General features: G+C 40.4%; 1 protein-coding gene across 5 annotated transcripts; it reads left to right on the top strand.

The window, feature by feature from the left end:
• The first annotated feature begins 539 nt into the window (after positions 1 to 539).
• Positions 540 to 5,898, top strand: LOC110717236 (interactor of constitutive active ROPs 2, chloroplastic-like). Of its 5 annotated transcripts, XM_021895891.1 has the most exons (4): positions 540 to 849; positions 1,984 to 2,110; positions 3,239 to 3,452; positions 3,976 to 5,898. In XM_021895891.1, the coding sequence occupies exons 2-4, from the start codon at positions 2,091 to 2,093 to the stop codon at positions 5,632 to 5,634; spliced, it is 1,893 nt and encodes a 630-aa protein (XP_021751583.1). In that variant the 5' UTR covers positions 540 to 849; positions 1,984 to 2,090; the 3' UTR covers positions 5,635 to 5,898. The 5 variants fall into 5 exon arrangements, with proteins under 5 accessions (XP_021751583.1, XP_021751584.1, XP_021751582.1 ...); XM_021895892.1 differs by lacking the exon at positions 540 to 849 and having other exon boundaries at positions 1,644 to 2,110; positions 3,242 to 3,452; XM_021895890.1 differs by lacking the exon at positions 540 to 849 and having other exon boundaries at positions 1,646 to 2,110.
• The last annotated feature ends 9,998 nt before the right edge of the window (positions 5,899 to 15,896 follow it).

Below are 15,896 nucleotides of genomic sequence, written 5' to 3'. Positions count from 1 at the left end.
TTTTGGTATAACACCAAATAGCCGGGTATATAAGGTTATAATTGAGGAGGGTCCGATTAAAAATGATGGGCTTAAAAGTTTGTATTATATTGAGTTAATTAAAAGATGAGACTTAATATAAGCAAACCACTAAAATGTGGGATTATTTATATCAATTTTCCAACTTCTTTTTAGAAAACTTTTAATTTTGATGTCAATAACTCGAACTATTCGTTTTTGGAAAAAGTTGCACAAAATAAGAAATGAAAGTAGTATCTTATTATGCATTTAGGCACAATGCTACCTGCGAAGGGAGTAATAAAATTAAGAAAAATAAGCAAAAACTATAGATAAAAGAACTAAATATGGAAATATTAAGGCAAAATTAACATTAATTACATCGGCTGACACGTGATTTTATCATGTATTCCAAACTTAATATTATATATGTAAAATATATTAATTAGTTATCTAACGCCCTAAAACGCTTATTAGCCAAATCTAAAAGAATTACTACGTAAATCGAAATGTTGGGCCAATGCCCCCGCCCTTTTTTTTCCTCTTTCTCTTACGCTCGACATTCGACAGTCAGCACTGACTGTTACAGTGAAGAGGAAAGAAAAACAAAGAAAAGAAACAACCTGCTCAACTTTGGTTACTACAATACTCAAACAACTCGCCCCCCAAAACAGAATCAATTCCCCAATGCTAATTTAGAAACTTAACCGTTTTCCTTCATTTTTTTTTCCTTAAGCAGTAGGGTTTTGTTTTCTAGCTCCCTCATTTTCTTAGAATTTTCCAAAAACAATCAGTAAAATACTAAAATTGTTAGTTGCCTTCTCCATTGTTCTATCACCCTTCTTATTTCAGGTACGTTTCTGTCTAATCCCCATTAATTGGCACAAGATAGCTTAATTAGTGATGTAGACGGGATTTGATCTCAAAACAAATTGAGAAAGTTTGCTTAAATACCCACATTTTTACTTGTTTGGTTGTTGGGATTATAGTAATGAATATACCAGATATATTATGTTTTATTTTTTTTATCTATTTGTTTTAAGTTAAAATGTTCCATTGTTTTTCTTCCCCTGTATTTAATGTTAATTAATTGATGTATTTTACATTTTATTATTAGTCTTAGATCTAAGCTCAACTTTTGTGCTCATTATGGTGTTTTTTATTTTATTTATTTATTTTTTTTTTTTTTTTTTTTTTGAGGAATCAGAGAATTAGAGGGGAGTAATAGGAGTGACCCAGAAAATAAAACTAGCAAATTATATATATATAAGAGGGGTTCCAAATGCAAATGCATTGCGTAGTGTAGAAGAGATTTGGTTTCTTATTCTGGAAGTGGAAGTTATTTAAAAATAAGAAATAAATAGATATACCGAAGATTAATTATTTATTGTTGCTGTTGTGTCATTGCTTCCTAGTTACATATGCCTGCTTTTAATAATGTTCTATAAGACCAAATCTTTGTTCTTGCACATTAACTTTAATTTGGTGGATGCGAGCTAGCTAAGTTGGTAAAGTCTTAGCGGGACCTGGTATTGAATCCCGTTTTTATCACTATCCTTTGTGGCTCTTTTTACACGTGTATACAAATCTAGCTTTACTATTATTATTATTTAAAAGAAGAAAAGAAAAGAAAAAGAATAAAAACAGTTTATGGTCTGGAGTGAAAAGGAGGAAAAGAAAAAGAAACGTAAAAATGTGGTTTGTGGGGGTTGCTTTTGTTTAGTTTTGTAATAGTGTTGTGTTTCCCTTTTATCTGAGATAGCAACTGATCTTTTTTTTGCTTTCCTAATATGTTTTCTGTTGTGGGTATTGGTTGGTACGAGTGGCAGTTGTTTAATTTTGATGGAGTTCCTTTGAAGGGATTGTTTGTATTGTTTGTTGTTGTTAGTTTTGCTTTGATTTGTATTATGCAAAATACTACTCATTAAGTGCTGGGTATCTCTCTGATCAGCATTTCATTTCTTTTCTGCACATGTATTGTTTCAGAGAGGTCTTCTGACATTGCTGTGTGTATATGCGTGCTGGTGGGTCAGGGAGAAGGCTAATTTGACCATTGCTGTTTCTTGTTTGTTACTTATAATAGCGGGTGAAATATGCAGACTCCAAAAGAGAGGTAATGTCTGCTTTGTGTTTAACTCCTAAGGGAGACTTACAACTATCTTTGCTTTCCTAAATTCAACTCATTTCTAAGTTGTTTCCCGGCCCTGACCTTGCTGTTTATCATATTCACTGCTCATGAGTCACGGCTATGTGCTTGAAGCGGTAATATGTATGTTCAATGTCTTTATGTCAAGTATTTAATTTGTTGGCTTAAGATATCAGTTTAATGTAGATCATAAGATGTCTGCTTTATTTTGTGTTAGTGACCAAGTGAGTACTGTCCTCAAGTGCAGGGTGTGCACTCGTAATTAAATTGTTGACAATGTTTGCTTGTAGGGCACATCTGGCATGTTTTACCTGCTATGATTTTGTTACCCACATTCCTTGGCCTAGGAATTAGGAAAGGAGACAAAGGGGGAAAAAAAAAAAGACACCAATGGTCTGTGGTTATAATATGGATTATATAATATTTTTTTGTATAATAAAACTTTCTACTAATGAAGCTCGTCTTCATTTTAATCGAGCTAAGCAGCAAGAAGGAATTTTGTTTTTGGGTGTAGGTGTGGAGAAGGGAGTATCGGTTCATTTTCAAACTGCTTGTTTGAATTGAACATCATTCAACTACATTGATATACAGAGAATTTTTTTTTTTATTTTGCTTAATTCTTAATGGACATGCAATAGTGGCTCTTTTAACTTCAGTTTTTGATTACCTTGTGTGTGTGTGCGCGCGTGTGTGTATTGGGGGGGGGGGGGGTGCAAGCTGTATATTGGATAAAAGAATAGGGAGATCTTTGACAAGAAAAGATGCTTGTATGACACTTCCACTGCTCACGACTAAAGAAAATATCCACTGTCATATGGATACAACAGATACTATGAATGAGTTTTGGTTTTGGCAGGGAAAATTGTTGGCTTGTAAACTTGTCTTGTCTTGTTGTTTGAATTTACTGGCCTTATAAACCAGCGTTAAAAAAGAGTAAAATAGCAAAGTAATTCCTTTCACCACCGGGAAGGCGGGAATTCATCCGCTGGCTTGTACTTCTATTAATTACTGATTTTTTTTTTTTAATTTATTAATTAATTAATTTATTATTATTATTTTATTATTTTTTATTTTTTTATTTTTTGTCATGGGCAGTAGGAATGGCTCATCAGAAATGCCTCAGAGGACACCTCCTTCCACAAAATCTTCCCAGAAGTCATCTCCCACAACAAATCGGATTGCTCGGCCACTCAAGGTGGCAGGATCAGGTTCTGGATCAATTGCTTCTCCAAATTCTTTGAGTAAGACACCTAAAAAAAGGAGTCCTAAAGTCTTGGAACGTGGATCACCACGAAGCCCAATGAATGAGGTAGTCTATCCATTATGCAAATGAGTCTGATCAACTGGATTAGACTCTAATGCTCTACAATTTATTAAGCATTCAATTAGCTGCACCTTAGGAATAAACTCATCTTATGTTAATCAAGAAACATTACATGTTTTTGCAAGCTTCTGTTAATATATGAATATGATATAGGATTTTAGTTGTATCAATACAACCATTACATGGAAAAACTTCGGTTTTTGAAACCCACCAAGCAGATAATGCTGTTTAATTCTTTCTTAAATTGATCGATTATGTTTTCTTTGACTGCCTACTATTTGTAATGTTTAAGGCAGTTGCATAACTTTCCGTAATAAAAATGTTCAATGTAAAATAATATCCATCTGAACTGGCGGATGGGGATAAGTAATTTGGAAAGAAAGAACTAATGATGGGCGGACGCTCAAACAGGATTCCTCCTCCCCATCTAATATATTTTTAGCTTAGTAGTATTATACCAAGTAACTATTATTGACAAAGTTATCATTTGGTATGTTTTTTTATCCAGAAGCATACCCCCAGCAAATTGTCGGAGCTAGAATATCAGCTCTCTCAACTTGAAGCTGAGTTTAAGAAGGCAAAGGACCAGCTGATCTTATCTGAAACACTAAAGCAGCGTACCCAACAAGAGTCTGAAGAAACAAAGAAACAGCTCTTAGTCATGTCGGCAAGACTTGAAGAGTCTCAGCAGCAGCTGATGGAGCTTTCTACTTGTGAGGATTCTCGGGTTCAAGAACTCCGCAAACTGTCTCAAGAACGTGATCGAGTTTGGCAATCTGAGCTTGAGGCTATCCAAAAGCAGCACTCTATGGATTCTGCTGCATTGGCCTCTGCCCTAAATGAGATCCAGAAACTTAAAAGACAGCTTGAAAAGGTGGCTGAGTCTGAAGCTACACAGAGTATGCATGCAGAAACAGCACATTCTGAGATAGAAAATTTAAGGGTGGAGCTTTCTGAAACTTTTTCGCTGGTTGAGAGTATGAGAAAGCAGCTTAATGACTGCAAAGGATCTGAAGCTCACGCATTGCAAGTGGCTAGAGAGGCCCAGATGCAATTAGAGGAAACCATGAAAAGTGCAGAGAGTCTACGATCTGAGGGCCTCAAGGCTAAGGAGGCTTACAATAGTTTGATGTCAGAATTAGAACAGTCAAAAGGTGAAGTCACTTTACTAGAAAACATGGTGAGGAAGCTCAAGGAAGATTTGGAAACTAAAAGCCAAAATTCATCAGAAGAGATCATGCCCAAGGAGGATGGTGAAGACAAGAAAGGTGAATCCGGTGAGCTCGAAGCTGAAATCAACTCATTAAAACTAGAGATTGATCAATTAAAGTCTGCATTAGAAGCTTCTGAACTTAGATACGAGGAAGAGTATATCCAAAGCACATTACAAATTAGAAATGCGTATGATCAAGTGGAGCGGGCAAAGGCAGACTCTTGTGCTAAGGTGGCTGAATTGGAGGAAGAGTTAAAGAAAGCAAAAGGTGCCATTGAAGAGCTGAAATCAGAGACGATGACTAAAAAAACAATAATAAAAGATATATCAGAAAATAACAAAGAACTAAGCATCAAAATTGAGGAATATGAGACGAGTCCCAAGAAGTCTGAACTTGAGGTGGAACTGAAGAAGTTGAACACAGAACTCCAGGATCTTAAGGAAGCTTTGTTGGACAAGGAGACTCAATTTCAGCATACCACAGTGGAGAATGAGATGCTAAAAGCAGAGATACAGAAAAGAGAGGAGAGCAGCCAAAAAAACAATGAAGCAGCTGCATTAGCAGAAGCAGCAAAGGCTGCTGAAAGAGATGCGTTGGTGAAACTTGGGTGCGTAACTGAGGAGGCAGATAAAAGTAGTCAGAGAGCTACAAGAGTTGCTGAACAGCTAGATGCAGCGCAGACTGCAAACGCAGGATTGGAAGCCGAGCTAAGGAGATTGAAAGTTCAGTCAGACCAATGGAGGAAGGCAGCTGAAGCAGCTGCTAATATGCTTTCAGCTGGGAGCAATGGAAAGTTTGTGGACCGCACAATTTCTCTTGATAGTGGCTATAATACTCTTGCTGCAAAGATGGACTCTCCTCTTTCAGATGACATGGATGACGACTCACCCAAAAAGAAAAATGGTAACATGTTGAAGAAGATTGGGGTGTTATGGAAGAAGGGTCAAAAATAAGATGCATCTAAAACGAAAACTGTTGTACTGTGTTTAAAATATCTTCTTTTAGAATCTCTTTGATGTTTTTGGTAGATTGTGGCAATGTAATCGTGTATGTGGTTGGAAGGAAAAATCTCTAGCAAGACAAATGCTTTTACAGAGTGTTTGTATAGTTCAGCGGACACTTAATTCCAGTTATTCCATTACTATGTGCTTAATACATGCTCGTTCTTGAGCTGATGGTTGAGTTCACCCTCTATGCTATTCAACTAAATTTCAAAATTAAAGTTACCTCTAGCTCTAGGATTGCCAAGCTCTAGATATAATATTGGAAGATATTTGATTTATGTTTTGAAGGTAATGTAAATAGGTTTACATATTATGAACCCCGTAATATAGTAAGCCTACTTACCCACCATGTATACTAATGACATGAAAGCGCTAAGGCTGCATCTGATATCGCGATGAGTAGCAACTAGACCTAGTTATTGGGCGGGGCGGGTCGTACGGGTCTATTGCGGGACAAATAAAAAAGGGCCACATTTTATAGGTTAAATAGCGGGTGTGCCAATGCGGATCGCAGGTCAATAGCAGGTCGGTAATGAACAGGCCAACAAAATATCAATTAAAATTAATATTGGACAAAGCCATTATTAAGTATATATATATAGTTACTAATTTATCTTTGTAATTATTGTATGTGTGCAATATAAATAATTTAAGAAAAAATATAATAAATAATGATCACTCTTATTAGCTAAATTGAGCTAAATAAAAAAAAGATGTTAAATATTTTAATTAACTTCATAATTAAATAAAATTTATGAAATGTTGGCATTATATCAGTTTAGTTGTTTTTAGTTCAATTATAAAATTTTTGAAGAATTTATTAAGAGTAGAAAATTTAAACTCATGCCATCACTGATAAACTCTAGCGGGGAAAAAAATGTAGTATACGAAGAAAAGAAGGAAAACGAAAGAGAATTTTGCAGGTAGTAAATTTAGTCATAAAAGCTTTTAGGAAAATTAATCTACCCTTTTCAAACATTAGCTTTATCTTGAAATGGAGAAGGAAAAAAAAAAGGATGATGTCATTTATAATTTTGGAGGGAATTTTTTTAATAAGAAGTTGACACATGACAGTGGTGATGTCAGCAGTAATTACTCTAGTATTAATTATAGATTGTGAAAAAAATAACTTTCACTTAACGAAAATATATGTTTATTACTATAAAAAAAATAACATTAAAATTTAAACAAATTTATCAATAACCATACAATAATCATATGAGTTTTATCTATCTATATAAAAAAAAAACTGAAAATATTACACGTAACTTACGTTTTAATTAAAATTCCATTAAAAAAGGAAAATAGAAAATAAAATATTAAAAGTGATAGAAATAAAATATACGATTGTCTTAAAATTAAATCTATATAAAAAAGAGATTTGCAATTTAAAAATTAAAAAATTAAAATCATGTTTTCAACTAAACAATAAAATGTTTAATTTTGGATTAGATAAAGATAGTAATGTAATATAAAGTTATATAATAATATATACATTAAATATAAACTTATATAAAAAAAAAATTGCTCAATTATTAAAAAATAAAAATAAAGCTCTATTTTGGAGTATATATAAAAAAAAAAATTAAAACTAAAAAACTATATTCTCTCAATTTATCTCGCAAAAAAAAAAAAATAAAGATATTCGCTAATCATTTATCATTTATTCGATAAAAATATTAAGTACATTTGTTTCGGGGTTTTTTTATGCGTCCTGCAGGAGAGTTACAATTCCTAGTATGCGCAGTCCGACGTCTATACCTGCAAAATCACGGAGACTCCGGTTGGAGGGTGGAGTTCCGCCCCGACGATTAAGTTGAATCCGTCTAATGTAATAAGTGCGGAACAGTAAATACTTCTCGCTGATTGGGAGAATTATGCAATTATCTATTGCTCGGGGTTTGTGTTTCGATTTGTGTATATGCAATAAATGTGGTCTCCTCCACTATTTATAGTGGGGAACTTTATTTCCCAGTTTTAGGGTTCAATGGACACGTGTCGCAAAGGGATTGAAGCCTTTGTTGACCACTTAGGGGATGACACGTGTCAGGGGCCTATTGGGCCACGTGTCTAGGGTAATTTTTACCCTAAACATCTGCCCCTCACAGGTGGGACGTGACATTGCCACGTATCACCTGTGACAGGCGTCAGACGCTTGGGTAAGTGACGGTTGGTCTACTTTCCTGCTCTTTTTTTTTTTTTTTTTTTTTTTTTTGAATTTTGAATTCTAGGGCAGAAGGCGTCTATTCACCTTATGCTATTTTCCTATAAATAGGGAACAAACCCTCTTTCTTCAACACTTTACATAATTTTTCAAAAAAATTCTTGAGAGCTCTGATCCCGGCTGACTCTTATTTCCAAGAAATTCTCTACATCCGGCTACTGAAAATCATTCGCATCCGGCTATCGGCTGGGCATCTCCTGGATTATCTTACCAAAGTACTGGATGACCTTTCTTTCTCTTTTATGCTTTGTAAACAACAACCGGATAAACACCACCTTGGGCACTTTATAGCAATGCTTTTCAAAAACAAAACCAACTGGTAAGGTACCGGCTGGGGTCCCTTCAGCTTATTTTCCAAGTGATTCACTATACCCTAAGCCGGGGAAATTTCGCCTGAATAATCTTGCATCTCAATTGCCTACTTTACCCTTAGCCGGTTATGCACCGCCTGGGGTATAACTAGACAATTTAAACTTCCTTTCCATAGACCCCCATCCGGTTTTGCACCGTATGGGATACCTCTGAACAATTTATAACTGCCCTTTGAATAGATACACAGCCGGGTGTAGACCGCCTAGGGTATTTGAGCAGTTTACTATTTTTCTTTTCGTAGAATCTCCTCCGGTTCTAGACCGCCTGGGGTACTTCTGAACCCATCCACTAGATACCGTCTGGGTATCTTGGAGTGGACTTCACAAATTTGCATCTTATCTTTCTAAACAAACACAGGCGGTTAATTCCGTCGGTGGTATTTTTTGAGTGAGTTTATAGAAAACCGGCTGATTTTTATCTTGTTTTTTCAACTTTAAACACATCCGGGTTCTACCGTTTGAGGCATCTTCAAGCCACTCTTTTCAATTACGGTTGTCTTCATCAACTAAAAGGTACAACTTTCATTTTTTCTGTTCTTTAAACTTCCCATTTCCCGGTTATGCAGTTTTAATAGAGTAAATGGGGTCTTTCAAAACACACACGGCACAGCCTACGACTGTGGTCAGCCGGTCACCTGAGACGGCTGAGTTTAGGACTGGGGATGCCGTCTGGGGGTATTTGGATCACCCTTCATCTACCTCGAATCTGACGCGTCTTTGTTCATGTGCAGGACATAATGGCTCGGACCAGATGGACGGCAACAGATCCCGACTATAAGTCTAATGACGCAGCCGCCGACCCGGCTGTACCCTTAAACGAAGACCAGGCCGAAGTGCTGCCTGATAGGACATCTCATGATGCGCCGGGTGCCCCTAGTACCCCGGATGACAGCATCCTTTATGATTTTGACTTGCCGACGAGGAATCCGGCGAAGAGTCCAGCTCTGAGTCTTCAGAGGCAGCCACTCCCATTGATGAGGAAGCCTATAAGTGGCCGCCTGCAAGCAACCCAACCGAGTTCAGCATGACCGCTAGGGATGTGGTCACTTTAAATGCCACATTCCCTGCTTTTTTGGAGAAGAAGCCGGTTGGGGAAGGATGGGAAATAGTAGTACCGCCTGTAGAGGCAACTGTTGTCTGGGAAGACGACATTGAGCATGCCGACAACTACTTCGGCTGCTATGAGGCGACAATCAAAGCCGGCCTCCGGTTCCCCCTTCACCATTGCATAAAAGCTATTTTACGGGGGTATGATCTGGGTGTTTGGCAGTTGACCCCCAACTCATGGGTCAACATTCTTGGATACATTGCCGCCTGCAAGATGCAGGAGGTTAAGCCCAGCTGGGAAGCTTTCGCACATATGCACTATCTCAGCCGAGCGCCGGGTGGATGGAATGCGTGGTATACTCTAACCACGCACCCGGAATACATGATGACTTTGGAAAAACCGTCCAAATAGAGCAGTTGGAAGAGCTAATTTTACGCCGTTTCTTTACCAACTCCCCAACTAAACCGCCGGCTGCGTAGATATAATAAGAACCCGGCTTTGCTCAGGAAGAAGTGTGCTCTCCCAAGAGTGCCGAGTGAGGCATGGGATCAGATCATGGAGAGGGGTCTCTTTAAAAAGACGACCCTCCGCCTGGATGATGGGAGTGAGATTATAGTTCCCCAGTTCTGGGTGCCCCACCCGGACTGGTTCAAGGATGAGGCGTTTCTTTCCGCCTGTAACCTTAGCACCATGTTCACTAAGAGTAGGTTTTTTTAATTAACCGGCCTCTGCCGCCTGATATGGCTAACTTATACTGTATTTAAACCAACTTCTTTTGTTTTTGCAGAAGTAGCTATGGAGAAGCTACCCAAAGAGAAAACTCCGGCTACATCAGCCGCTCAGCTCCGGAAGGAGCAAATTGAAAAGAAGAAGTCGCAACTGGCAGCTAAGGATGGCGAGGTAACACATTTCTCAAACCCTTTTTGCCGGCTGTATCACTTGTATGTAAATTGGCCACTAATCGGCTGTTTTTTGTACATTTTCAGGCAGGGAACAAGACGGTGAAAAGAACGGCTGCAAAGGTGCCAAGAATGTCGACTCTTGCACCGGCTGCTGGTGCCCCTGCTAAACCGCCTGCGGGAGACAGGCCTACTTCTGTAGGCAAGAGCCTGCGAGGCATTGTCCCGACCTCTGAAATGGTGGTCGAGGAATCAAAGGAGCCGGAGACACCGGCTGGCCAGACCTAGACGGGCACTGGCTCTAATGCGGCTGGGGGTGATCTTACCCCACAGTCCGATAAAGGTACGACTTTCGCCTTTGATCCCCCCTGGCTTCTTGGGCCTATGAGGGTCAAGACCCAAGCTTGCCAATCCGGGGATTTTTCTGGCAGCCGTCTGAATATTGGCGCAGTGTATGCCCAACACCTGACAAATCAATCTTTGATTGCAGATGCTTCCTCTAGCTGGCCTAACTACCAGCAATATGTCAAGAGGATGATCCGGACCCTTACCCGATCCGAGAAGGAGGCGGTGCCGGTTGTGCACCAAGTGAACCTCGACCACATCACTTCCCTTCTAGCTGAGGTAATTGACCAGTTGCATTATTTTTTGTAATTTCTTTGTTTTGCCGTTTGGGTTATTGAATTTTTTTCTAACATTTCATGACCGGTTAACATCTTAGGTGATGTTAAGAGTTGATGGGCTCCAAGTTCCCTTGCGCAAGAAGCAAGAGGAGGTAAGGGATGCCTAGAGACGGGCATCTGACCTCATTGATGTTTCCCAACTCAATGCCATTAGATATGAAATGGAAACTAAACGGAGGGAGTTGAAACAGGAGGAGCTTTTCAAAGAAACGGTTGCTGCTGCTGAGGCGGCAAAATTGAAGGTGGATGAGCTGGCGCTTTAAGTCAAAGACCTCCTAGCCGATATTAAGGCATTGGAGGGAGCTGACAAGGAGAACACCGACCTTCGCTTGGAGGTCAACCGGCTAAAAAATGAGCTTGCTTCCAGCCTAGCGGCTCACAAAGATAAGCTAGACAAGGAACAACGCCGCCTGATTGTTGAGAACGAGGCCGACTGCGAGGAGCGCATGAAGCTCTCCTGGGGGCTCATTCACCCGGACTTCGGCTATGAATTCTTCGACCTTAGGTATTAGTATGCCTCAGAGGTATACGATGCCAAGGTACTTGGTCTGGACCCGCCTGCTCCTTTCGAAGAGTGGGCCGGACTGGTCGAAGAAGGGGACCAGCAAGAGGAAGAGCATCAGGCACAACCTCAAGAGCAGGCGGCTGGCAACCAAGAAGAGCCGGCTCAGGAGCAGCAGCAGGAGGAGAAAACATTGTTCTCTTATTTTCTTTCACTGGCCTGTGAGCTGTGTATTTCAATGTAATTTCCTCGGACAAGGGTCCGGCTGAAATTTCTCCATTTATATATATATTCACCGACACAGTCGGTTTGCTTAAAATTGAAATTTTGTTGCAACTTTCACAAGTTCTATAACTGCAATTCTCAATTCTTCTGGATGTTGCCATTGTATATGCCCCTGAACGATTGTTAGTTTTGACCAACTTTAACCAGCAGCCGTCCATAATACCAACGGTTGGGTCTACCTTTGGAGTTGTCGCTTTTCCCGGATGTAAATATGCTTTAACTATCTGTCTGTACAAGGTCGCAAAAAGGACGTCTGTGATGTTCAAGCAGCCTAGACCGTCTGTACTAATTTTGAGTAAGGCCCGTATGCTATACGTTTGAGCAAAGCCGGTTACCCTGACCAAGACTAATATGTCGTGTGAGCTGCTTTGCTAGAAAGCCCGGCTATCTCTTGGGTACAATGAATCACTTAGAACGGCTTTATATAACCTCAACCAGTTTATGCCGTTCAAATTTATGATTACTTAGAACGTGTCACCCGGATGGAGGCTGTTCTGCTAGGTGATTTCACCCAAGTAGGTGTCACCGGATGTCTATTTAGTCAAAAATAGACTGTTCAATGTTATTGTTTTTACTTCTGCCAAATTTAGGCATTTGCCGCCTGTGTGTTTCACATGACTTTTTATCTTATGTACAAATGGTTTATTTTAACCGGTTTCACCAAGATTTCAAACACACCGTCAATACTACTTAGGAGTAAATACCGGTTGTATCTTGGATGCAATGGATCATTCGGCCATTTATGTTTAATAACCTCAGCCGGTTAATGCCGTTCGAGTGGTGATTGCTAGAATAATGTACCACCCAGAAGAGAGCTGTTCTCTTCAACAATCACCCAAATAGGTGTTGCCGGATGTCTGCTCTTTTTGGAGCAGACGGTTTTTGAATAATAATATTGATCTTCCGGTGTTTGTTGCACCGGAAAAATACAAATGCAAAAAAGGAAATAATATATTTCTCATTCGATATACAAATTTACAAAAAATACGAAAATACAATATTTCTCAGAAGTAGTACTTTTTCAAGTTGTCTACATTCCAAGTACGAGGAAGTTCCCTGCCGTCTGGGGTTTCTAGACGGTAGGTACCATTTCTAAATTCTTCAAAAATCCGGTAGGGGCCTTCCCAATTGGGAGTTAGTTTCCCCTGTTCATTAGCCCTACCGGTTGCCTCAAGCTTTCGTAGCACAAAGTCCCCAACTTTGAGGGGCCGTTTGTGTACTCTCTTGTTGTAAGCTCTCGTCATTCTCAGACGGTAAATCTCATGACGTAAGGCAGCATTGCCCCTTCTTTCCGGGAGAGTGTCCAATGCTAGGCGCATGGCTTCCTAGTTTGCTTCTTCATCATAGAGCATGATTCGAAGTATTGGTTCATATAACTCAATAGGAAGGACATCTTCTGTGCCGTATTCCATGAGGAATGGGGTCTCGCCGGTTGCCCCTTTTTCAGTTGTTCAGATGGCCCAAAGGACGTGAGGTAGCTCATCCGCCCACAGGACCGCCAACTTTTTCAACTTTCTTTTTTATGCCGTCTGAGATGAGCTTGTTAAAAGCTTTAACCTGACCGTTTGCCTGAGGACGGCCTACAGATGCAAAATAATGTGAGATTCCTTGATCTCCCAACTAACTCTTGAGTATGGGCGTTTCGAATTGAGGGCCATTGTCAAAAACCATTGACATGGGTACCCCAAACCAAGTGATGATGTTTCTCCAAATAAAGGAGATGACATCCTTCGTTTTTATGCCCTTAACCGCCTTTGCCTCAACCCATTTGGTGAAGTAATCCACAGCAACCAGGATGTATCTACGACCGCCTGTGGCAGGCGTATATGGCCCCAGAATATCCATGCCCCATTTGGCAAAGGGAATCGGGCTGTAGATGGTCGTTAGGTCAGTCGCCGGCTGGTGTATTAGACGGCCAAACCTTTGGCACTTGTCACACTTCTTCACTAGGTCTAAGGCATCTGCCTCAAGAGTGGGCCAAAAATAACCCTGCCGCCTGATTCTCTTTGCCAATGATCTGCCGCCTATGTGTGAAGCACATTAGCCCATATGCAGATCTTCCAATACTTCTTTTCCCCTTTCCGGGGTAACACATTTCAGCAATGGCTGTAGGTAACCTTTGCGAAAGAGTTCCCCTTTATGCATGACGAAGCTTAATGCTCTTTTCTTTAGAGCAGCCGCTTCTAAAGAGGGATCAGGCAAGGTGCCATTTACGAGATAAGACCGGATGGGGTCCATCCAAGTAGATCTCCTGTCAAGAACTCCAATGGGATCATGCTCAATACTTATGTTTTCCATGACTTCCTAGAAGACTGAACTAGGCGCATCGCAAGTGGCGGATGATGCCAATTTTGAAAGTGCATCCGCCTGATTATTTTCTGACCGTGGCACCTGACTTAGATTGAATTCATTGTGTCCCGGCCTCATCCTTGACCGCCTGGAGGTATTTAATCATTGTCGGATGGGTGGCTTCATAGTCACCGTGGTATTGGCTAACTATTAGTTGAGAATCAGAACAGACGTCAACTTTCCTTGCCCCTGCCGCCTTACACATGCGGATACCGACTAGCAGGACCTCATACTCAGCTTCATTGTTTAAAGCCTGAAATTTGAACAGTAGTGCATATTCATATTTATCCCCTTCAGGAGAATGACAAATCACGCCTGCACCACAGCTGTTCATTGTAGAACTTCCGTCTACAAATAACTTCCAGACCTGATCAGTGTTTTCCGGTTGTACCGGCCTAGTCATTTCGACAATGAAGTCGGCAAACACCTGACCTTTCACCGCCCGTCTTGGTTCAAAAGTTATTTCTAGACTTTGAATTTCAACAGCCCATTTTATCATTCTACCGGATGACTCCATAGTGGTCATTAGCCGTTTGAGTGGCTGATCAGTATAGACGGTAACCGGATGAGCCAAGAAATAGGGCTTCAACCGCTTGATCGCCTTATACAAAGCCAAGCCAAATTTTTCAATCATGGGGTACCGGAACTCAGCATTTCTAAGCACATGACTGATGAAATATACCGGGAGCTGCTTGCCGTCTCTATCAGCAAGGAGAACAGCACTTAGAGAATGATCTGAGACGGCTAAGTACATATAGAGAGCCTCTTGTGGTAGAGGACTCACTAATCTTGGTAAAGAATGCAAGTGTTGTTTTAGTTTTTGAAATGCCACCTTAGCTTCTTCCCCCCATTCAAATCTAGACCTCTTTCTGATTGCCTGGAAGAAGTAGAGACACTTGTCGCCTGACCGGCTGAGAAATCTTCCCAACGCTGCCAGACAACCGGTAAGCTTTTGGGCCTCTCTAACGGTACGAGGCGACTGTATGTCAATCACCGCCTGCACCTTATCTGGATTGGCTTCTATGCCCCTTTGATCAATCAGAAATCCGAGAAACTTCCCAGACTCAACACCGAAGACAAACTTTTTGGGGTTAAGCATAACCTTATGCCGCCTAAGGGTGGTGAAGGTTTCTCGGAGATCAGCTAGATGATCCTCTTGCAATTTGGACTTGACTATCATTTCATCAATATATGCTTCTACATTCCTCCCAATCTGATTGAAGAAGACTGTGTTTATAATTCGTTGGAAGGTAGCAGACGCATTTTTCAACCCAAACGACAATACCGTGTAACAATATAACCCCTGATCAGTGACGAATGCCGTCTTTTCCTGATCCTTCTTCCAAAGGGGAATCTGATGGAAACCTGAGTAGGCATCCATGAAGCTCAACAGAGCATGACCGACTGTAGAATCGACCAAATTGTTTATCTTTAGAAGCGGGTAACTGTCCTTTGGACATGCTCTGTTCAAATCTGTGTAATCTACACACATCTGACAGGTTCCATTCGGCTTTTTCACAAGGACAACATTTGCTACCCAATCCGGGTAGTAGCATTGCCGAATGAACCCGACATCCAGTAGCTTCTTGACCTCGACGGCTGCTGTCTGAGATCTTTCGTCACCGTGGTTCCTCTTCTTTTGCCTAACCGGGTTCTTTTTGGGATCCACGACAAGTTTGTGGACAGCTAGATTCGGACTGACGCCTGGCATCTTTTCCACTTCAAATGCAAAAAGGTCCTTGAATTCTCTTATCAGTAGGAGCAAGTCTGCTCCCAACCTTTCAAAAGCAACCATCCCAACTTTGACAGTTCTATCGGGCCGGCTTTCATCTAAGACGATATCTATACTT

Source organism: Chenopodium quinoa, unplaced genomic scaffold (assembly GCF_001683475.1).
Source record: "Chenopodium quinoa cultivar QQ74 unplaced genomic scaffold, ASM168347v1, whole genome shotgun sequence".
In the NCBI taxonomy this organism is placed as follows: Eukaryota; Viridiplantae; Streptophyta; class Magnoliopsida; order Caryophyllales; family Amaranthaceae; genus Chenopodium; species Chenopodium quinoa.
Note: the sequence above shows the minus strand (reverse complement) of the source record. Positions and strands in the feature narration are given on the sequence as shown.